General features: G+C 45.5%; 1 protein-coding gene across 8 annotated transcripts in view; it reads right to left on the minus strand.

Annotated features, from left to right (window-relative positions):
- The window catches only part of LOC123732091 (uncharacterized), a 28,056-nt gene extending 13,015 nt beyond the window's left edge, over positions 1 to 15,041 (minus strand). Inside the window, exons 1-2 of one of the 8 annotated variants that reach the window (XM_045711430.1) lie at positions 11,461 to 11,718; positions 3,888 to 4,033 (exon numbers count right to left, since the gene is read on the minus strand). In XM_045711430.1, the coding sequence (XP_045567386.1) occupies positions 3,888 to 3,937 (50 nt within the window). In that variant the 5' untranslated portion in view covers positions 3,938 to 4,033; positions 11,461 to 11,718. Of the gene's footprint in view, positions 1 to 3,887; positions 4,034 to 8,547; positions 8,763 to 11,460; positions 11,759 to 14,952 lie in introns of those variants that run through there. The other 7 variants (XM_045711431.1, XM_045711427.1, XM_045711426.1 and 4 more) reach the window with 7 other exon arrangements.
- Between the last annotated feature and the right edge of the window lie 10,898 nt (positions 15,042 to 25,939).

The raw sequence follows: 25,939 nt of genomic DNA on the forward strand, positions 1-25,939 counted from the left end.
CCACAGACTCTGTACCGGTACCCCCTGTATATAGCCTCCACATTGACTCTGTACCGGTACCCCCTGTATATAGCCTCCACATTGACTCTGTACCGGTACCCCCTGTATATAGCCTCCACATTGACTCTGTACCGGTACCCCTGTATATAGCCTCCACATTGACTCTGTACCGGTACCCCCTGTATATAGCCTCCACATTGACTCTGTACCGGTACCCCCTGTATATAGCCTCCACATTGACTCTGTACCGGTACCCCCTGTATATAGCCTCCACACTGACTCTGTACCGGTACCCCCTGTATATAGCCTCCACATTGACTCTGTACCGGTACCCCCTGTATATAGCCTCCACATTGACTCTGTACCGGTACCCCCTGTATAAAGCCTCCACATTGACTCTGTACCGGTACCCCCTGTATATAGCCTCCACATTGACTCTGTACCGGTACCCCCTGTATATAGCCTCCACATTGACTCTGTACCGGTACCCCCTGTATATAGCCTCCACATTGACTCTGTACCGGTACCCCCTGTATATAGCCTCCACATTGACTCTGTACCGGTACCCCCTGTATAAAGCCTCCACATTGACTCTGTACCGGTACCCCCTGTATATAGCCTCCACATTGACTCTGTACCGGTACCCCCTGTATATAGCCTCCACATTGACTCTGTACCGGTAGCCCCTGTATATAGCCTCCACATTGACTCTGTACCGGTACCCCCTGTATATAGCCTCCACATTGACTCTGTACCGGTACCCCCTGTATATAGCCTCCACATTGACTCTGTACCGGTACCCCCCGTATATAGCCTCCACATTGACTCTGTACCGGTACCCCCCGTATATAGCCTCCACATTGACTCTGTACCGGTACCCCCGGAATATAGCCTCCACATTGACTCTGTACCGGTACCCCCTGTATATAACATCCACATTGACTCTGTACCGGTACCCCCTGTATATAGCCTCCACATTGACTCTGTACCGGTACCCCCTGTATATAGCCTCCACATTGACTCTGTACCGGTACCCCCTGTATATAGCCTCCACATTGACTCTGTACCGGTACCCCCTGTATATAGCCTCCACATTGACTCTGTACCGTAACAACCTGTATATAGCCTCCACATTGACTCTGTACCGGTACCCCCTGTATATAGCCTCCACATTGACTCTGTACCGGTACCCCCTGTATATAGCCTCCACATTGACTCTGTACCGGTACCCCGGAATATAGCCTCCACATTGACTCTGTACCGGTACCCCCTGTATATAGCCTCCACATTGACTCAGTACCGGTACCCCCTGTATATAGCCTCCACATTGACTCTGTACCGGTACCCCCTGTATATAGCCTCCACATTGACTCAGTACCGGTACCCCCTGTATATAGCCTCCACATTGACTCTGTACCGGTACCCCCTGTATATAGCCTCCACATTGACTCTGTACCGGTACCCCCTGTATATAGCCTCCACATTGACTCTGTACCGGTACCCCCTGTATATAGCCTCCACATTGACTCTGTACCGGTACCCCCTGTATATAGCCTCCACATTGACTCTGTACCGGTACCCCCTGTATATAGCCTCCACATTGACTCTGTATCGGTACCCCCTGTATATAGCCTCCACATTGACTCTGTACCGGTACCCCCTGTATATAGCCTCCACATTGACTCTGTACCGGTACCCCCTGTATATAGCCTCCACATTGACTCTGTACCGGTACCCCCTGTATATAGCCTCCACATTGACTCTGTACCGGTACCCCCTGTATATAGCCTCCACATTGACTCTGTACCGGTACCCCCTGTATATAGCCTCCACATTGACTCTGTACCGGTAGCCCCTGTATATAGCCTCCACATTGACTCTGTACCGGTACCCCCTGTATATAGCCTCCACATTGACTCTGTACCGGTACCCCCTGTATATAGCCTCCACATTGACTCTGTACCGGTACCCCTGTATATAGCCTCCACATTGACTCTGTACCGGTACCCCCTGTATATAGCCTCCACATTGACTCTGTACCGGTACCCCCTGTATATAGCCTCCACATTGACTCTGTACCGGTACCCCCTGTATATAGCCTCCACATTGACTCTGTACCGGTACCCCCTGTATATAGCCTCCACACTGACTCTGTACCGGTACCCCCTGTATATAGCCTCCACATTGACTCTGTACCGGTACCCCCTGTATATAGCCTCCACATTGACTCTGTACCGGTACCCCTTGTATATAGCCTCCACATTGACTCTGTACCGGTACCCCCTGTATATAGCCTCCACATTGACTCTGTACCGGTACCCCCTGTATATAGCCTCCACATTGACTCTGTACCGGTACCCCCTGTATATAGCCTCCACATTGACTCTGTACCGGTACCCCCTGTATATAGCCTCCACATTGACTCTGTACCGGTACCCCCTGTATAAAGCCTCCACATTGACTCTGTACCGGTACCCCCTGTATATAGCCTCCACATTGACTCTGTACCGGTACCCCCTGTATATAGCCTCCACATTGACTCTGTACCGGTAGCCCCTGTATATAGCCTCCACATTGACTCTGTACCGGTACCCCCTGTATATAGCCTCCACATTGACTCTGTACCGGTACCCCCTGTATATAGCCTCCACATTGACTCTGTACCGGTACCCCCTGTATAAAGCCTCGCTACTGTTATTTTACTGATGCTCTTTAATTATTTGTTATTTTTCTATTTTCATTTATTTGTTTACTTCAGTTTATTTAGTAAATACTTTAACACTCTTAACTGCATTGTTGGTTAAGGGCTTGTAAAGTAAGCATTTCACGGTAAGGTCTACACCTGTTGTATTCGGCGCATGTGACAGATTACATTTGATTTGTTGAAAGGGTGACATGTCCGGTGAGTATGCAGCCATGGAAGAACTGGGACAGATCCTTGCGATATGAGGCTGTGTGTTATCACGCTGACACATGAGGAGATGGCGGCAGATGAACGGCACCACAATGGGCCTCAGGATCTCGTCACTTGAGACATCTGCAAATTTTAAAGTGGCATTTTATTGTCCCCAGCACAAGGTGCACCTGTGTTAGGATAATGCTTCTTGATATGCCACACCTGTCAGATGGATGGATTATCTTGGCAAAGGAGAAATGCTCGCAAACAGAGATGTAAACACATTTCTGCACAAAATTAGAAACATCCGTTTTTTTTGTGCGAATGGATAAAAGTTGGGATATTTTATTTCAGCTCGTGAAACATGGGACCGAAACATTCCATGTAGCATGTATATTTTGGTTCAGTGTCCATAACTGGAGTGGATGAAATACATACAATCCAATCAGGGCCGTTCTGCCGACCTAGGAGAGACTAAACTGGCAACCAAATGTGCTCACTGCAAAACTACAATAGTCCCAGGAAGCAAATGACATTGAAATGACAGAAAATACATATCTTCCAGCCGTTAAAGTTTAGGCTCTGAATGAAAAGTGAAGACATAATTTACAGGACATTGAAAAGGAGTCTTTTCCGGATGTTGATGTCACGTCCTGACCAGTATAAGGGGTTAATTGTTATTGTAGTTTGGTCAGGACGTGACAGATGGGTATTTGTTTTATGTGGTTCGGGGTGGTGGTTTGTTTAGTGGGGCATTTGATTTGTGTATTTCCGGGGGTTTTTGGGCACTGTTTTTGTATTCATGTATTTCTATGTTTGGTCTGGTGAGTCTGGTTCTATGTTTGGTTAGTTGGGGTGGGGACTCTCAATTGAAGACAGGTGTTGTCTATTTGCCTTTGATTGAGAGTCCTATATATTAGGGGGTGTTTGTCATTTGTGGGGGATTGTTTCTTGTTTTGCCTGTTTCTCGTCTAGCGTGAGTGAGCCTTACAAGACTGTTGTGTTGATCGTGAGTTCGTTGTTTGTTATTTTGGTGTTCATATTTGGAGTAAATAAAACGTCAACATCCACAATCCTGCTGCATTTTGGTCCTCCTTTCCCAACGACCACCAGTTGAAATCAGGTTGATTTTCAGTTCTGAAAGAAAGTCTATGAATTAAATATTTGTAACATCTGTTTGTGCCAAATCAGGGATGATCCAGACCTGAACCAAACACAGGCATCTGTCCCTGCTAACTGAGGTGGAGCCTATAGCGTAGCCTATAGCGTAGCCTATAGCGTTGCCTATAGCGGAGCCTATAGCGTTGCCTATAGCGTAGCCTATAGCGTAGCCTATAGCGTTGCCTATAGCGTAGCCTATAGCGTTGCCTATAGCGTAGCCTATAGCGTAGCCTATAGCGTTGCCTATAGCTGAGCCTATAGCGTTGCCTATAGCGTAGCCTATAGCGTAGCCTATAGCGTTGCCTATAGCGTTGCCTATAGCGTAGCCTATAGCGTTGCCTATAGCGTAGCCTATAGCGTAGCCTATAGCGTTGCCTATAGCGGAGCCTATAGCGTTGCCTATAGCGTAGCCTATAGCGTTGCCTATAGCGTAGCCTATAGCGTAGCCTATAGCGTTGCCTATAGCGTAGCCTATAGCGTTGCCTATAGCGTAGCCTATAGCGTAGCCTATAGCGTTGCCTATAGCGGAGCCTATAGCGTAGCCTATAGCGTAGCCTATAGCGTAGCCTATAGCGTTGCCTATAGCGTAGCCTATAGCGTTGCCTATAGCGGAGCCTATAGCGTAGCCTATAGCGTAGCCTATAGCGGAGCCTATAGCGTAGCCTATAAAGATTTAGATGCACTATTGTAAAGTGGTTGTTCCACTGGATATTATAGGTGAATGCACCAATTTGTAAGTCGCTCTGGATAAGAGCGTCTGCTAAATGACTAAAATGTAAAATGTAAAAAAATGCCTATAGCGTAGCCTATAGCGTAGCCTATATTGTAGCCTATAGCGTTGCCTACAGCGTAGCCTATATAGCGTAGCCTATAGCGTTGCCTACAGCGTAGCCTATAGCGGAGCCTATAGCGTAGCCTATAGCGTAGCCTATAGTGGAGCCTATAGCGTAGCCTATAGCGTAGCCTATAGCGTAGCCTATAGCGTTGCCTATAGCGTAGCCTATAGCGTAGCCTATATAGCGTAGCCTATAGCGTAGCCTATAGCGTAGCCTATAGCGTTGCCTACAGCGTAGCCTATAGCGTAGCCTATAGCGTAGCCTATAGTGTAGCCTATAGCGTAGCCTATAGCGTAGACGATAGCGTTGCCTATAGCATAGCCTATAGCGTTGCCTATAGCGTAGCCTATAGCGTAGCCTATAGCGTTGCCTATAGCGTAGCCTATAGTGTTGCCTATAGCGGAGCCTATAGCGTAGCCTATAGCGTAGCCTATATTGTAGCCTATAGCGTAGCCTATAGCGGAGCCTATAGTGGAGCCTATATAGCGTAGCCTATAGCGTAGCCTAAATGTAATTGTATGAATGCCTATCTGTGCTAAGCCTACCACCTGTAAAACACCAACAACAACAACGAGGTCTGGCCAGGACCAATAAAAGACTTTCCCTCGTGCTTACTGGGGTGCAGCCTACCATGTCGGCCTCAATGGAACTTTATGAACGCCCATCCATGTGGTAGGCCACCATTTGGAAAACAGGACTAATCAACTTGGCTATTTAAGCTCTGAATATCAGCTACCCAACTTTATCAGGAGCTCTTCAGCCGATTTGTAATGTTTACACAGCGGGAAATAGTATTTTCCATTTCGCCATGATCAGCTTGTCAAATTGAAGGATACAAACTGAAACCACTGATCAATGAGGTGAAACTCCAAGACAACAGTTGTGATTGTCTACAATGAGGTGAGGCGTTACGCCTCCAACAATACTCTGGAGAGGAGCGCGGCAGCGTTACGTCTAGAACAATACTCTGGAGAGGAGCGCTGCAGCGTTACGCCTCCAACAATACTCTGGAGAGGAGCGCGGCAGCGTTACGTCTAGAACAATACTCTGGAGAGGAGCGCGGCAGCGTTACGCCTCCAACAATACTCTGGAGAGGAGCGCGGCAGCGTTACGTCTAGAACAATACTCTGGAGAGGAGCGCGGCAGCGTTACGCCTCCTACAATACTCTGGAGAGGAGCGCGGCGGGGTTACGCCTCCTACAATACTCTGGAGAGGAGCGCGGCAGCGTTACGTCTAGAACAATACTCTGGAGAGGAGCGCGGCAGCGTTACGTCTAGAACAATACTCTGGAGAGGAGCGCAGCAGCGTTACGTCTCCAACAATACTCTGGAGAGGAGCGCTGCAGCGTTACGTCTCCAACAATACTCTGGAGAGGAGCGCTGCAGCGTTACGTCTCCAACAATACTCTGGAGAGGAGCGCGGCAGCGTTACGTCTAGAACAATACTCTGGAGAGGAGCGCGGCAGCGTTACGTCTAGAACAATACTCTGGAGAGGAGCGCAGCAGCGTTACGCCTCCAACAATACTCTGGAGAGGAGCGCGGCAGCGTTACGCCTCCAACAATACTCTGGAGAGTAGTGCAGCAGCGTTACGCCTCCTATAATACTCTGGAGAGGAGCGCGGCAGCGTTACGCCTCCAACAATACTCTGGAGAGGAGCGCGGCAGCGTTACGTCTAGAACAATACTCTGGAGAGGAGCGCTGCAGCGTTACGCCTCCAACAATACTCTGGAGAGGAGCGCGGCAGCGTTACGTCTAGAACAATACTCTGGAGAGGAGCGCGGCAGCGTTACGTCTAGAACAATACTCTGGAGAGGATCGCGGCAGCGTTACGTCTCCAACAATACTCTGGAGAGGAGCGCAGCAGCGTTACGCCTCCTACAATACTCTGGAGAGGAGCGCGGCAGCGTTACGCCTCCAACAATACTCTGGAGAGGAGCGCGGCAGCGTTACGTCTAGAACAATACTCTGGAGAGGAGCGCTGCAGCGTTACGTCTAGAACAATACTCTGGAGAGGAGCGCGGCAGCGTTACGCCTCCAACAATACTCTGGAGAGGAGCGCAGCAGCGTTACGCCTAGAACAATACTCTGGAGAGGAGCGCGGCGGCGTTACGTCTAGAACAATACTCTGGAGAGGAGCGCTGCAGCGTTACGTCTCCAACAATACTCTGGAGAGGAGCGCGGCAGCGTTACGCCTCCTACAATACTCTGGAGAGGAGCGCGGCAGCGTTACGCCTCCAACAATACTCTGGAGAGGAGCGCGGCGGGGTTACGTCTAGAACAATACTCTGGAGAGGAGCGCGGCAGCGTTACGTCTAGAACAATACTCTGGAGAGGAGCGCGGCGGCGTTACGCCTCCAACAATACTCTGGAGAGGAGCGCGGCAGCGTTACGTCTCCAACAATACTCTGGAGAGGAGCGCGGCAGCGTTAAGTCTAGAACAATACTCTGGAGAGGAGCGCGGCGGCGTTACGCCTCCAACAATACTCTGGAGAGGAGCGCGGCAGCGTTACGCCTCCAACAATACTCTGGAGAGGAGCGCTGCAGCGTTACGTCTCCAACAATACTCTGGAGAGGAGCGCGGCAGCGTTACGTCTCCAACAATACTCTGGAGAGGAGCGCTGCAGCGTTACATCTAGAACAATACTCTGGAGAGGAGCGCAGCAGCTTTACGTCTAGAACAATACTCTGGAGAGGAGCGCGGCAGCGTTACGCCTCCAACAATACTCTGGAGAGGAGCGCGGCAGCGTTACGTCTAGAACAATACTCTGGAGAGGAGCGCGGCAGCGTTACGTCTAGAACAATACTCTGGAGAGGAGCGCGGCAGCGTTACGTCTCCAACAATACTCTGGAGAGGAGCGCGGCGGCGTTACGTCTAGAACAATACTCTGGAGAGGAGCGCAGCAGCGTTACGTCTCCAACAATACTCTGGAGAGGAGCGCGGCAGCGTTACGTCTCCAACAATACTCTGGAGAGGAGCGCGGCGGCGTTACGTCTAGAACAATACTCTGGAGAGGAGCGCAGCAGCGTTACGCCTCCAACAATACTCTGGAGAGGAGCGCTGCAGCGTTACGTCTAGAACAATACTCTGGAGAGGAGCGCTGCAGCGTTACGCCTCCAACAATACTCTGGAGAGGAGCGCGGCAGCGTTACGCCTCCAACAATACTCTGGAGAGGAGCGCGGCAGCGTTACGTCTAGAACAATACTCTGGAGAGGAGCGCGGCAGCGTTACGCCTCCAACAATACTCTGGAGAGGAGCGCTGCAGCGTTACGCCTCCAACAATACTCTGGAGAGGAGCGCGGCGGCGTTACGTCTAGAACAATACTCTGGAGAGGAGCGCGGCAGCGTTACGCCTCCAACAATACTCTGGAGAGGAGCGCGGCAGCGTTACGTCTAGAACAATACTCTGGAGAGGAGCGCTGCAGCGTTACGTCTAGAACAATACTCTGGAGAGGAGCGCGGCAGCGATACGTCTAGAACAATACTCTGGAGAGGAGCGCTGCAGCGTTACGTCTAGAACAATACTCTGGAGAGGAGCACGGCAGCGTTACGTCTAGAACAATACTCTCGAGAGGAGCGCGGCAGCGTTACGTCTAGAACAATACTCTGGAGAGGAGTGGACATTATTATCACAAAGCGGTATCAACGCTCACCTAAAAAGCCAATGTGCCACTGGTTGAAAGAAACTGTCACTGGTTTCGGGCATTTGGAGGTGCGTCTTGGTCAGTTAAGCTCAGAAAATGCCGCCGTGAATACAATGAATGGTGAGCTTCTCTAATGTACTGTAGCTAGCTAGCCCTAACCCTAATGTACTGTAGCTAGCTAGCCCTAACCCTAATGTACTGTAGCTAGCTAACCCTAATGTACTGTAGCTAGCTAACCCTAACCCTAATGTTCTGTAGCTAGCTAGCCCTAACCCTAATGTACTGTAGCTAGCTAACCCTGACCCTAATGTACTGTAGCTAGCTAGCCCTAATGTACTGTAGCTAGCTAACCCTAATGAACTGTAGCTAGCTAGCCCTAACCCTAATGTACTGTAGCTAGCTAGCCCTAACCCTAATGTACTGTAGCTAGCTAGCCCTAACCCTAATGTACTGTAGCTAGCTAACCCTAATGTACTGTAGCTAGCTAACCCTAACCCTAATGTACTGTAGCTAGCTAACCCTGACCCTAATGTACTGTAGCTAGCTAGCCTAACCCTAATGTACTGTAGCTAGCTAGCCTAACCCTGACCCTAATGTACTGTAGCTAGCTAGCCCTAATGTACTGTAGCTAGCTAGCCTAACCCTGACCCTAATGTACTGTAGCTAGCTAACCCTAATGTACTGTAGCTAGCCTAACCCTAATGTACTGTAGCTAGCTAGCCCTAACCCTAATGTACTGTAGCTAGCTAGCCCTAACCCTAATGTACTGTAGCTAGCTAGCCCTAACCCTAATGTACTGTAGCTAGCTAGCCTAACCCTGACCCTAATGTACTGTAGCTAGCTAGCCTAACCCTAATGTACTGTAGCTAGCTAGCCCTAACCCTAATGTACTGTAGCTAGCTAGCCCTAACCCTAATGTACTGTAGCTAGCTAGCCCTAACCCTAATGTACTGTAGCTAGCTAGCCTAACCCTAATGTACTGTAGCTAGCTAGCCTAACCCTAATGTACTGTAGCTAGCCTAACCCTAATGTACTGTAGCTAGCTAACCCTAATGTACTGTAGCTAGCCTAACCCTAATGTACTGTAGCTAGCTAGCCCTAACCCTAATGTACTATAGGTAGCTAGCCTAACCCTGACCCTAATGTACTGTAGCTAGCTAACCCTAATGTACTGTAGCTAGCCTAACCCTAATGTACTGTAGCTTGCTAGCCTAACCCTAATGTACTGTAGCTAGCTAGCCCTAACCCTAATGTACTGTAGCTAGCTAGCCTAACCCTAATGTACTGTAGCTAGCTAGCCTAACCCTGACCCTAATGTACTGTAGCTAGCTAGCCTAACCCTAATGTACTGTAGCTAGCTAGCCCTAACCCTAATGTACTGTAGCTAGCTAGCCCTAACCCTAATGTACTGTAGCTAGCTAGCCCTAACCCTAATGTACTGTAGCTAGCTAGCCTAACCCTAATGTACTGTAGCTAGCTAGCCTAACCCTAATGTACTGTAGCTAGCCTAACCCTAATGTACTGTAGCTAGCTAACCCTAATGTACTGTAGCTAGCCTAACCCTAATGTACTGTAGCTAGCTAGCCCTAACCCTAATGTACTATAGGTAGCTAGCCTAACCCTGACCCTAATGTACTGTAGCTAGCTAACCCTAATGTACTGTAGCTAGCCTAACCCTAATGTACTGTAGCTTGCTAGCCTAACCCTAATGTACTGTAGCTAGCTAGCCCTAACCCTAATGTACTGTAGCTAGCTAGCCTAACCCTAATGTACTGTAGCTAGCTAGCCCTAACCCTAATGTACTGTAGCTAGCTAGCCCTAACCCTAATGTACTGTAGCTAGCTAGCCTAACCCTAATGTACTGTAGCTAGCTAGCCTAACCCTAATGTACTGTAGCTAGCTAGCTAACCCTAATGTACTGTAGCTAGCTAGCCCTGACCCTAATGTACTGTAGCTAGCTAGCCCTGACCCTAATGTACTGTAGCTAGCTAGCCCTGACCCTAATGTACTGTAGCTAGCTAGCCTAACCCTAATGTACTGTAGCTAACTAGCCCTAATGTACTGTAGCTAGCTAACCCTAATGTACTGTAGCTAGCTAGCCCTGACCCTAATGTACTGTAGCTAGCTAGCCCTAACCCTAATGTACTGTAGCTAGCTAGCCTAACCCTAATGTACTGTAGCTAGCTAGCCTAACCCTAATGTACTGTAGCTAGCTAGCCTAACCCTAATGTACTGTAGCTAGCTAGCTAACCCTAATGTACTGTAGCTAGCTAGCCCTAATGTACTGTAGCTAGCCTAACCCTAATGTACTGTAGCTAGCTAGCCTAACCCTAATGTACTGTAGCTAGCTAGCCTAACCCTAATGTACTGTAGCTAGCTAGCCTAACCCTAATGTACTGTAGCTAGCTAGCCTAACCCTAATGTACTGTAGCTAGCTAGCCCTGACCCTAATGTACTGTAGCTAGCTAGCCCTGACCCTAATGTACTGTAGCTAGCTAGCCTAACCCTAATGTACTGTAGCTAGCTAGCCCTGACCCTAATGTACTGTAGCTAGCTAGCCTAACCCTAATGTACTGTAGCTAGCTAGCCTAACCCTAATGTACTGTAGCTAACTAGCCCTAATGTACTGTAGCTAGCTAACCCTAATGTACTGTAGCTAGCTAGCCTAACCCTAATGTACTGTAGCTAGCTAGCCTAACCCTAATGTACTGTAGCTAGCTAGCCTAACCCTAATGTACTGTAGCTAGCTAACTAACCCTAACACTGCACCACTCGGTAGAAAACTCTTTCAGCTGAATAATATTTCCATCAAAAAGGTTCGCTAGCAACACGGTGTTTGAATACACTATCAAAAGTACATGAAGTTTTACTTGTTGTAAACGTTTATACCATATGAGCATTCGGCCACCGGTGAACACATACCTGAAAACAGACTGAGGGAAAACTCCCGCTGCTGACCTGAAGGTACTGCAGCCAGGCGAGAGCAATACACCACAGAGCAATCGATACTCACACTCTACGGATATGGAAAAATAACTCTAACTAATGAAAGGATTTAGGTGGTAATACACAAGACAATATTACTCCTCGCTATGCCTCTGAATTACATAGTGCTTCCATTACTCCATCCCCATCCCTCAGCTTTTTACCGACCCAGGGGTGGGGAGGACCGATGTTATTGTCTCTACTGCTGAATGCTGCTTTTAGGTGCATGTCGCCACCTACCGTGCTGGAGTGTGTGGTCAATCACGGTTTGCATTAGCTCTTCATAGATATAGAAAATACAAACATACACCTTCCTTCAACTGCATACATTCTCCTGCCTACATTCTCCTACCTACATTCTCCTACCTACATTCTCCTGCCTACATTCTCCTGCCTACATTCTCCTACCTACATTCTCCTGCCTACATTCTCCTACCGACATTCTCCAACCTACATTATCCAACCTACATTCTCCTACCTACATTATCCAACCTACATTCTCCAACCTACATTATCCAACCTACATTATCCAACCTACATTCTCCTACCTACATTCTCCAACCTACATTATCCTACCTACATTCTCCTACCTACATTATCCAACCTACATTCTCCTACCTACATTCTCCTACCTACATTATCCAACCTACATTCTCCTACCTACATTATCCAACCTACATTCTCCTGCCTACATTATCCAGCCTACATTATCCAACCTACATTATCCAACCTACATTCTCCTGCCTACATTCTCCTACCTACATTATCCAACCTACATTCTCCAACCTACATTCTCCAACCTACATTATCCAACCTACATTCTCCAACCTACATTATCCAACCTACATTCTCCTACCTACATTATCCTACCTACATTATCCAACCTACATTATCCTACCTACATTATCCAACCTACATTATCCTACCTACATTATCCTACCTACATTATCCAACCTACATTCTCCTACCTACATTATCCAACCTACATTCTCCAACCTACATTATCCAACCTACATTCTCCTACCTACATTATCCAACCTACATTCTCCTACCTACATTATCCAACCTACATTCTCCTACCTACATTCTCCTACCTACATTATCCAACCTACATTATCCAACCTACATTCTCCTACCTACATTATCCAACCTACATTATCCAACCTACATTATCCAACCTACATTCTCCTACCTACATTATCCAACCTACATTCTCCTACCTACATTATCCAACCTACATTCTCCTACCTACATTATCCAACCTACATTCTCCTGCCTACATTATCCTACCTACATTATCCAACCTACATTCTCCTACCTACATTATCCAACCTACATTCTCCTATCTACATTATCCAACCTACATTCTCACACATTCTCCTACCTACATTATCCAACCTACATTATCCTACCTACATTATCCAACCTACATTCTCCTACCTACATTATCCAACCTACATTATCCTACCTACATTATCCAACCTACATTCTCCTAGCTACATTATCCAACCTACATTATCCTACCTACATTATCCAACCTACATTATCCTGCCTACATTATCCTACCTACATTCTCCTGCCTACATTATCCAACCTTCATTATCCTACCTACATTATCCTACCTACATTATCCTACCTACATTCTCCTACCTACATTATCCTGCCTACATTATCCAACCTACATTATCCTACCTACATTATCCTACCTACATTATCCTACCTACATTATCCTACCTACATTATGCTGCCTAACTCTGTACTGTAACGAACCCCTTGAAGCGAGTGTATCACCCTGTGCTCTATATTTGACTTTTATTTTACAAGCTTTCAAACCTCACTGTATATTTGACAGTTTATTGTGATTTTTTTTTATTTTGACTGCAGTTTTTTTGTTTCCTTCTCTGTTTTTACCAGCAAAGGGGCTTATGGGAAACGGGAGCGAGAGAAAAAAGAAAAAATAACTTTTTTGTTAAGTTGAAGCGTCCAATCAACAACATCAGCCCCTAGCTGGAAAGAGAACAAGATGTTTACTGTGTTTCAATATTGGACCCCCATTTCTAGGCTGTCATTGAAAATAAGAATGTGTTCTTAATCTGACTTGCCTACTTAAATAAAGGTGTAAAAATATATATACACACTATATATATATATATTGGCAAATCGGTGTCCAAAAATACAGATTACCGATTGTTATGAAAACTTGAAATCGGCCCTAATTAAATCGGCCATTCCGATTAATCGGTTGACCTCTAAATGGAACCGACTTTTTAAATATTATAGTATGCTTACTGTGTATTTCAGATTTCTTACTCCATTGCTGGGTTTTGAGTTTGCAAGAAAGGCATTTCACTGTACTTGTGCATGTGACATTAAAACACCTATGGACATAACTAAAGGTACTTTCCCATCGTCTAAAAGTATTAAGGACGGCTGTCTGATTTACGGTTGATTCAAGCATGTTTGTAAGGATTTGATACCCATATACTGTATAGTAGAGTGAATTCAGCTGTGTTGATACAGCGTTATATTGATATTTGGATATTTCAATTGGCATATGTGCTAATGTGCCTTTCTCCCAAGTTGTCACGAGAATTTTGCTATCTCAATGGTTGAACTCAACTATCACTCAAGCTTTGTCTATTTCCCAGAGGTCGGAAATCTCCGGTTAATAAAGAATTAGACAAAGTCTCAGATTCTGCAATAGATCAGTCCTTTATTCAGAGAGCGCTCTGACTTCAAAATGAGAACACAATCTTTTTATAGCACACACACACACACACACACACACACACACACACGAACTCACATCAGTAGAAACTCCACCTCTCTTTAGGTGGGCTGTATTTTTCCAAAGTTCACATATATTGTTTATCACCCTTCTGCAACACGTTTCATCATCTTCTGCAAGCCTAGCCATTTCTAACAGTTTTTCTCCTCCCTTTTGGTGGGGAGGCCTCTTTCCAGTTATTAGTTTCAACGTTATCACAAGTCGACAGTTCAGTTGTCCTTGAATGTCGCAACTATACCCAGCTCATATTGCGAAATAGTAAAACAATGGCCTAGTCACACCAGGGGCGAAAATCTGATATCAACTTTGGGGGGGACAATTACATGACATTTTCTCAAGAGCAATTCCTGAGGGGGACACCACAAGTAGTGCTGTAACACATAGCCTACGTTTAATATGGTAAATGTGTATTGAGGAACCAAAGAAATAAGGTGTTTGCCGTACTCCTAACTACCGGTACCCAAAACTACACAACTAATCACAACAGCAATACCATTGCCTTTAACAAATCTTAGTTCAGTCACCAGTTTAAGTTGAGAGTGGGGGTATCCATGGCATTTTCCAATTATGTCCCTATTTTACAAGTCAAAAAAATGGAGAACCTTTCATAATGTTGCCAAACAAAGACTCAACAAACTTACCTGAGACTCCCTGTCTCTGCCAGTCTGTCCCTGCATATCTGTCCCCAACTCTGCTGTCTGTGTGCCATCTGTTGCCTGCTCTGCCTAATGACATCAATGTGAAACATTTCTATTAGCATTTCATTTCTATCTTATGAACATTTTATCAACTAGTCTTTGAGATATTAGGCTACTAGGGTTCTTACTTTGCGTTTTGGTGTACTGAAAAATACTCTGATGTCCGTCTTTTTTCTTTTTTCTGCCATTTTTCTACCTGGCTGGCTACACACACACACAGTGTGTAGGTTATTTACAGTAGGAGATGGGCTTCTATCATCTTATCTTCTATCATTCTATATGGACTTCGATCTAAAAGGTAGCTAGCAAATGTGAAACGGATTAAAATGACAAGAGTTGACAGCTGTATGAGTTCACCATTTACACAACATATGCTGCAACCTTTTGTAATTTTAATAGTTTGTTTCATATTGGCTGGCTTCCAACAATAGCTGAATTTGCAAAGCTAGTGAGCGCCAATTCCGTTTCAGTGGTGTTTGCTATAATCTTTGCTACCTGGGTTAAATCAGTTTATCGCTAACCTTATCACAGGGACTTTGAAGCACTAACTTACGTCATCTGCATGCTGATCTCGGAATAAATTGACCATAGCAAAGATTCCATCTTTGACGAGGCCACATAAATGGAATAGGTACTAGCTAGCTTAATAGTTAATATTTGCGCGCTACCTCTGCATATTCAGCTAGTGTGTGTGCGCGATTGACTGGATTAACCTCACGTCAGTTACGTTCATTGAGTGCCTTTCAGACAGTGGCTACGACCCCTCTGTTACCTTGCCAGTGGATCAAACCATTGTGAGGAAAAGGGTGGGGGGGTCGCAATCTTTTGAAACTTAAAAACGCGCTGTTAAGTGTCTATAATCAGCACAATTGCTTTCATTGCGTATTATTAATATTATTTAAATTACATAGTTATATTTCAGTGATATATTGGGGGGGACAAATCATATTTTTCCCAGGATGGGGGGGTCGTGTCCCCCCCGTCCCCCCCGCGATTTCCGCCCCTGAGTCACACACATTGAATTATGACTCTTAACACATTTCATACAATTATATGGTTTCAGGGTGGATACTTTAGTCATTATCTTAAACATACAAATTATTCTATCACAAGTTCACTGTAAATTAAATTTAAAATGGCAGTCAGTCACCTCTCCTTCAATTTTAGGAGAGTTAGAGAAGCAGATTAAATGTTTTCAACACGAAATTCAAGAGCTTAAGGAAATTAAATGGAGACTACAGAGAGACATCGCCTAGAGGAACAAATTCAAGCTGTAAATGACCAAGATCAACTTCAAGATGTCTACGAGGAACCTCAAGGCCTTCAAAGCTCTGTCCGACCAAAGATCCCGACATACAAAATGCATTGCAAAGAAAAGAGGCACAGAAAAATGAATAAAAAGACTCATCTCCATGTATGACCAATGGAAGATCCAAGCCCGCAAAGCAAGAGAGCAGCTAAAGTCAGACGTTAGAGCACCAGCTGGCATTTCTGATCCACGGAATTGGAGAAAGGAAAAGGATGATGTCATGAGCGTCTATCTTGAAATTCGAGATCACATCACACCGTCAACTGAGTTAAGGCGTCTTGTTGACCCATGTGAGGCAGTTACAGCAGATTTACTTGATCCGACTACGCTCGCTCCATTTACAGATCTACTGTCTCACAAATGAATCACAAGCCCAGAGTTCAGTCCAGCCATCACTCCATGGCCTTATATATGGCAGCCAAACGTGCAGACGCAGCAGCGGAGCTGCCAGGAAGTTGAGGAGGAAGTGTTGCTGGAGGAAAATAAACAAAAAGGAAACAATGGAAGGATCTTGAAGCTCAGAAATGTGAGTTGGAGACAGAGAGACGTAAGGGCAGCTGGGGTTTTGGAGGCCTACAACCAGGATGTAGTACGGGAAACTAGCTTCCAAACTGGGGTTTTGGAGGCCTACAACCAGGAGGTAGTACGGGAAACTAGCTTCCAAACTGGGGTTTTGGAGCCCTACAACCAGGAGGTAGTACGGGAAACTAGCTTCCAAACTGGGGTTTTGGAGGCCTACAACCAGGAGGTAGTACGGGAAACTAGCTTCCAAACTGGGGTTTTGGAGGCCTACAACCAGGAGGTAGTACGGGAAACTAGCTTCCAAACTGGGGTTTTGGAGGCCTACAACCAGGATGTAGTACGGGAAACTAGCTTCCAAACTGGGGTTTTGGAGGCCTACAACCAGGAGGTAGTACGGGAAACTAGCTTCCAAACTGCCGACAACATTACTGAAGAACAACATACATCTCCAACTACTACCCAACAACCCTACAATGCCCCAGCATCATCACCTCATGGGGACTTCTCTGGCTCAAGCCTTCCAAGATAGCATAGCCCTGACTTCCAATGCCCCAGCATCATCACCTCATGGGGACTTCTCTGGCTCAAGCCTTCCAAGATAGCATAGCCCTGACTTTCAATGCCCCAGCATCATCACCTCATGGGGACTTCTCTGGCTCAAGCCTTCCAAGATAGCATAGCCCTGACTTCCAATGCCCCAGCATCATCACCTCATGGGGACTTCTCTGGCTCAAGCCTTCCAAGATAGCATAGCCCTGACTTCCAATGCCCCAGCATCATCACCTCATGGGGACTTCTCTGGCTCAAGCCTTCCAAGATAGCATAGCCCTGACTTCCAATGCCAGAGCCATTTGTATTCAATGGGGATTCAATTATTTGAGTGGAAAGCTTCGGCCCGGCTCGTAAGACCCTGGATGGTACTTTCTACAGAAATGATGACGAGGCCTACAAAGATGCGTGGAACAAACTCAACCATAGATATGGCCAGCCATTTGTCATACAGAGGGGATTTAGAGAAAGGCTTGGAAACATCAACCTAAGGACGCTGTAGGACTCAGACTTTCAGATTTTTGGAATGCCTGTCAGGATGCTGTAGCTCATGTTAAAGGTCTTCAGATGTTAAATGACTGAAGAGAACCAGAAGCTAGTTAAAAAACTCCCCTGACTGGGCAGTGTCTCAGTAGAACAGACAAGTTACCTAAACCTTGAACAACAGTCAAGAACTCCCCAGTTTCCTGGACGTTGCTACTTTTATGTTGATGGAAGCAGAGATCACCTGAAATCCTTTCTATGCTCTCCGTTCATCCAAATGTAGGGAGACCAAGAGGAACAAGTGTTCTCAGCACTCAAACATTCACAGATAGTGAGAAACAAAAGTCAGACAAAGGAAGTGCAAGGCTTTGGAAAGTTTACCAAAACCAAGCTACATCTTTTCTCTGCACAGTGGATATGGGCAGCGTTCATATTTGAGGTAGAAGAGAACTATAGTTATTATATTCAGCCCAAGGGCACAACGGCCACAAAAGACATGGAATTCTTTAGGTTGCATTACGGCCACACTAAGGGGATGCCGCTGGGAAAATCGAGTGCTTGTCAAATTGTGAATGATTAATTAATAACTCTAAATTAAGCATATAGGAGTGCAGTGCACCTACAGTGCATTCAACAAGTATTCAGACCCCTTGACTTTTTCCACATTTGGTGACGTTACAGCCTTATTCTAAAATTAACACAATTGTTTTTCCCCCCCTCAATCTACACACAACACCCCAGAATAACAAAGCAAAACTGTTTTTTAGAATTTTTTGAAAATGTATAAAAAACAAAAAACTGGAAACATAATTTACATACAGTTGAAGTCAGAAGTTTACATCCACCTTCGCCAAATACATTTAAACTCCGTTTCACAATTCCTGACATTTAATCCTAGTAAAAATTCCCTGTCTTAGGTCAGTTAGGATCACCACTTTATTTTAAGAAAGTGAAATGTCAGAATAATAGTAGAGAGAATTATTTATTTCAGCTTTTATTTCTTTCATCACATTCCCAGTGGGTCAGAAGTTTACATAAACTCAATTAGTATTTGGTAGCACTGCCTTTAAATTGTTTAACTTGGGTCAAACGTTTTGGCTAGCCTTCCACAAGCTTCCCACAATCAGTTGGGTGAATTTTGGCCCATTCCTCCTGACAGAGCTGGTGTAACTGAGTTAGGTTTGTAGGCCTCCTTGCTCGCACACACTTTTTCAGTTCTGCCCACAAATTTTCTATAAGATTGAGGTCAGGGCTTTGTGATGGCCACTCCAATACCTTGACTTTGTTGTCCTTAAGCCATTTTGCCATAACTTTGGAAGTATGCTTGGGGTCATTATCCATTTGGAAGACCCATTTGCGACCAAGCTTTAACTTCCTGACTGATGTCTTAAGATGTTGCTGCAATATCCACATAATTTTCCTTTCTCATTATGCCATCTATTTTGTGAAGTGCACCAGTCCCTCCTGCAGCAAAGCACCCCCACAACAGGATGCTGCCACCCCCGTGCTTCACGGTTGGGATGGTGATCTTCGGCTTGCAAGCCTCCCCCTTTTTCCTCCAAACATAACGATGGTCATTATGGCCAAACAGTTCTAATTTTGTTTCATCAGACCTGACGACATTTCTCCAAAAAGTACGATCTTTGTCGCCATGTGCAGTTTGCAGCAGTGGCATCTTCCTTGCTGAGCGGCCTTTCAGGTTATGTCGATATAGGACATGTTTTACTGTGGATATAGATACTTTTGTACCTGTTTCCTCTAGCATCTTCACAAGGTCCTTTGCTGTTGTTCTGGGATTGATTTGCACTTTTCGCACCAAAGTACGTTCATCTCTAGGAGACAGAACGCTTCTCCTTCCTGAGCGGTGTGACGGCTGCGTGGTCCCATGGTGTTAATACTTGCGTACTATTGTTTGTACAGATGAACGTGGTACCTTCAGGCGTTTGGAAATTGCTCCCAAGGATGAACCAGACTTGTGGAGGTCTACATTTTTTTTCTGAGGTCTTGGCTGATTTCTTTTGATTTTCCCATGATGTCAAGTAAAGAGGCACTGAGTTTGAAGGTAGGCCTTGAAATGCATCCACAGGTACACCTCCAATTGACTCAAATTATGTCAATTTTCCTATCAGAAGCTTCTAAAGCCATGATATCATTTTCTGGAATTTTCCAAGCTGTTTAAAGGCCCAGTCAACTTCTGACCCACTGGAATAGTGATACAGTGAATTATAAGTGAAATAATCGGCAATTCGAGTTGCCATGTAAATCCTGTAAATTTCGTACATACAAGTAATTACTGTAAAATAGATGCACAATATATTGCAATCAGGAAGGTGTACATGTACTCTAAAAATACAGCAAATTGCTGTTATTTATAAACAGTAAGTTATTGTAGTACATCTACAGCAACATGTTGTAATTCCACTGAATCCTCTGGTCTTCTAGAACCAAGAGGGGGACCTGCAGGTCTAAACAATTGTTGGAAAAATGACTTATTAAATTAATTATAGAGGATCTCCACTACACAACAGAACCAGCTATAGAGGATCTCCACTACACAACAGAACCAGCTATAGAGGTTCTCCACTACACAACAGAACCAGCTATAGAGGATCTCCACTACACAACAGAACCAGCTATAGAGGATCTCCACTACACAACAGAACCAGCTATAGAGGATCTCCACTACACAACAGAACCAGCTATAGAGGATCTCCACTACACAACAGAACCAGCTATAGAGGATCTCCACTACACAACAGAACCAGCTATAGAGGATCTCCACTACACAACAGAACCAGCTATAGAGGATCTCCACTACACAACAGAACCAGCTATAGAGGATCTCCACTACACAACAGAACCAGCTATAGAGGATCTCCACTACACAACAGAACCAGCTATAGAGGATCTCCACTACACAACAGAACCAGCTATAGAGGATCTCCACTACACAACAGAACCAGCTATAGAGGATCTCCACTACACAACAGAACCAGCTATAGAGGATCTCCACTACACAACAGAACCAGCTATAGAGGATCTCCACTACACAACAGAACCAGCTATAGAGGATCTCCACTACACAACAGAACCAGCTATAGAGGATCTCCACTACACAACAGAACCAGCTATAGAGGATCTCCACTACACAACAGAACCAGCTATAGAGGATCTCCACTACACAACAGAACCAGCTATAGAGGATCTCCACTACACAACAGAACCAGCTATAGAGGATCTCCACTACACAACAGAACCAGCTATAGAGGATCTCCACTACACAACAGAACCAGCTATAGAGGATCTCCACTACACAACAGAACCAGCTATAGAGGATCTCCACTACACAACAGAACCAGCTATAGAGGATCTCCACTACACAACAGAACCAGCTATAGAGGATCTCCACTACACAACAGAACCAGCTATAGAGGATCTCCACTACACAACAGAACCATCAGAACCAGCTATAGTGGATCTCCACTACACAACAGAACCAGCTATAGAGGATCTCCACTACACAACAGAACCAGCTATAGAGGATCTCCACTACACAACAGAACCAGCTATAGAGGATCTCCACTACACAACAGAACCAGCTATAGAGGATCTCCACTACACAACAGAACCAGCTATAGAGGATCTCCACTACACAACAGAACCAGCTATAGAGGATCTCCACTACACAACAGAACCAGCTATAGAGGATCTCCACTACACAACAGAACCAGCTATAGAGGATCTCCACTACACAACAGAACCAGCTATAGAGGATCTCCACTACACAACAGAACCAGCTATAGAGGATCTCCACTACACAACAGAACCAGCTATAGAGGATCTCCACTACACAACAGAACCAGCTATAGAGGATCTCCACTACACAACAGAACCAGCTATAGAGGATCTCCACTACACAACAGAACCAGCTATAGAGGATCTCCACTACACAACAGAACCAGCTATAGAGGATCTCCACTACACAACAGAACCAGCTATAGAGGATCTCCACTACACAACAGAACCAGCTATAGAGGATCTCCACTACACAACAGAACCAGCTATAGAGGATCTCCACTACACAACAGAACCAGCTATAGAGGATCTCCACTACACAACAGAACCAGCTATAGAGGATCTCCACTACACAACAGAACCAGCTATAGAGGATCTCCACTACACAACAGAACCAGCTATAGAGGATCTCCACTACACAACAGAACCAGCTATAGAGGATCTCCACTACACAACAGAACCAGCTATAGAGGATCTCCACTACACAACAGAACCAGCTATAGAGGATCTCCACTACACAACAGAACCAGCTATAGAGGATCTCCACTACACAACAGAACCAGCTATAGAGGATCTCCACTACACAACAGAACCAGCTATAGAGGATCTCCACTACACAACAGAACCAGCTATAGAGGATCTCCACTACACAACAGAACCAGCTATAGAGGATCTCCACTACACAACAGAACCAGCTATAGAGGATCTCCACTACACAACAGAACCAGCTATAGAGGATCTCCACTACACAACAGAACCAGCTATAGAGGATCTCCACTACACAACAGAACCAGCTATAGAGGATCTCCACTACACAACAGAACCAGCTATAGAGGATCTCCACTACACAACAGAACCAGCTATAGAGGATCTCCACTACACAACAGAACCAGCTATAGAGGATCTCCACTACACAACAGAACCAGCTATAGAGGATCTCCACTACACAACAGAACCAGCTATAGAGGATCTCCACTACACAACAGAACCAGCTATAGAGGATCTCCACTACACAACAGAACCAGCTATAGAGGATCTCCACTACACAACAGAACCAGCTATAGAGGATCTCCACTACACAACAGAACCAGCTATAGAGGATCTCCACTACACAACAGAACCAGCTATAGAGGATCTCCACTACACAACAGAACCAGCTATAGAGGATCTCCACTACACAACAGAACCAGCTATAGAGGATCTCCACTACACAACAGAACCAGCTATAGAGGATCTCCACTACACAACAGAACCAGCTATAGAGGATCTCCACTACACAACAGAACCAGCTATAGAGGATCTCCACTACACAACAGAACCAGCTATAGAGGATCTCCACTACACAACAGAACCAGCTATAGAGGATCTCCACTACACAACAGAACCAGCTATAGAGGATCTCCACTACACAACAGAACCAGCTATAGAGGATCTCCACTACACAACAGAACCAGCTATAGAGGATCTCCACTACACAACAGAACCAGCTATAGAGGATCTCCACTACACAACAGAACCAGCTATAGAGGATCTCCACTACACAACAACAGAACCAGCTATAGAGGATCTCCACTACACAACAGAACCAGCTATAGAGGATCTCCACTACACAACAGAACCAGCTATAGAGGATCTCCACTACACAACAGAACCAGCTATAGAGGATCTCCACTACACAACAGAACCAGCTATAGAGGATCTCCACTACACAACAGAACCAGCTATAGAGGATCTCCACTACACAACAGAACCAGCTATAGAGGATCTCCACTACACAACAGAACCAGCTATAGAGGATCTCCACTACACAACAGAACCAGCTATAGAGGATCTCCACTACACAACAGAACCAGCTATAGAGGATCTCCACTACACAACAGAACCAGCTATAGAGGATCTCCACTACACAACAGAACCAGCTATAGAGGATCTCCACTACACAACAGAACCAGCTATAGAGGATCTCCACTACACAACAGAACCAGCTATAGAGGATTTCTCACTACACAACAGAACCAGCTATAGAGGATCTCCACTACACAACAGAACCAGCTATAGAGGATCTCCACTACACAACAGAACCAGCTATAGAGGATCTCCACTACACAACAGAACCAGCTATAGAGGATCTCCACTACACAACAGAACCAGCTATAGAGGATCTCCACTACACAACAGAACCAGCTATAGAGGATCTCCACTACACAACAGAACCAGCTATAGAGGATCTCCACTACATCAACAGAACCAGCTATAGTGGATCTCCACTACACAACAGAACCAACAGAACCAGCTATAGAGGATCTCCACTACACAACAGAACCAGCTATAGAGGATCTCCACTACACAACAGAACCAGCTATAGAGGATCTCTACTACACAACAGAACCAGCTATGAGAGGATCTCCACTACACAACAGAACCAGCTATGTGGATCTCACTCAACAGACCATGAGGATCTCCACTACACAACAGAACCAGCTATAGAGGATCTCCACTACACAACAGAACCAGCTATAGAGGATCTCCACTACACAACAGAACCAGCTATAGAGGATCTCCACTACACAACAGAACCAGCTATAGAGGATCTCCACTACACAACAGAACCAGCTATAGAGGATCTCCACTACACAACAGAACCAGCTATAGAGGATCTCCACTACACAACAGAACCAGCTATAGAGGATCTCCACTACACAACAGAACCAGCTATAGAGGATCTCCACTACACAACAGAACAGATCACTACAACAGAACCAGCTATAGAGGATCTCCACTACACAACAGAACCAGCTATAGAGGATCTCCACTACACAACAGAACCAGCTATAGAGGATCTCACTACACAACAGAAACCAGCTATAGAGGATCTCCACTACACAACAGAACCAGCTATAGAGGATCTCCACTACACAACAGAACCAACTATAGAGGATCTCCACTACACAACAGAACCAACAGAACCAGCTATAGAGGATCTCCACTACACAACAGAACCAGCTATAGAGGATCTCCACTACACAACAGAACCAGCTATAGAGGATCTCCACTACAGACCAACAGAACCAGCTATAGAGGATCTCCACTACACAACAGAACCAGCTATAGAGGATCTCCACTACACAACAGAACCAGCTATAGAGGATCTCCACTACACAACAGAACCAGCTATAGAGGATCTCCACTACACAACAGAACCAGCTATAGAGGATCTCCACTACACAACAGAACCAGCTATAGAGGATCTCCACTACACCAACAGAACCAGCTATAGTGGATCTCCACTACACAACAGAACCAGCTATAGAGGATCTCCACTACACAACAGAACCAGCTATAGAGGATCTCCACTACACAACAGAACCAGCTATAGAGGGATCTCTACTGCACAACAGAACCAGCTATAGAGGATCTCCACTAGCACAACAGAACCAGCTATAGAGGATCTCCACTACACAACAGAACTAGCTATAGAGGATCTCCACTACACAACAGAACCAGCTATAGAGGATCTCATGCCAGTCACTACACAACAGAACCAGCTATAGAGGATCTCCACTACACAACAGAACCAGCTATAGAGGATCTCCACTACACAACAGAACCAGCTATAGAGGATCTCCACTACACAACAGAACCAGCTATAGAGGATCTCCACTACACAACAGAACCAGCTATAGAGGATCTCCACTACACAACAGAACCAGCTATAGAGGTTCTCCACTACACAACAGAACCAGCTATAGAGGATCTCCACTACACAACAGAACCAGCTATAGAGGATCTCCACTACACAACAGAACCAGCTATAGAGGATCTCACTACACAAACAGAACCAGCTATAGAGGATCTCCACTACACAACAGAACCAGCTATAGAGGATCTCCACTACACAACAGAACCAGCTATAGAGGATCTCCACTACACAACAGAACCAGCTATAGAGGATCTCCACTACACAACAGAACCAGCTATAGAGGATCTCCACTACACAACAGAACCAGCTATAGAGGATCTCCACTACACAACAGAACCAACAGAACCAGCTATAGTGGATCTCCACTACACAACAGAACCATCTATAGAGGATCTCTACTACACAACAGAACCAGCTATAGAGGATCTCCACTACACAACAGAACCAACAGAACCAGCTATAGTGGATCTCTACTAGACTAGATTCCTATATGTGTATTTAATGTATTGTTAATCCATTATTATTATTATTATAATATAGAGGATCTCCACTACACAACAGAACCAGCTATA

This window comes from Salmo salar, unplaced genomic scaffold (genome assembly GCF_905237065.1).
Source record: "Salmo salar unplaced genomic scaffold, Ssal_v3.1, whole genome shotgun sequence".
NCBI lineage: Eukaryota > Metazoa > Chordata > Actinopteri > Salmoniformes > Salmonidae > Salmo > Salmo salar.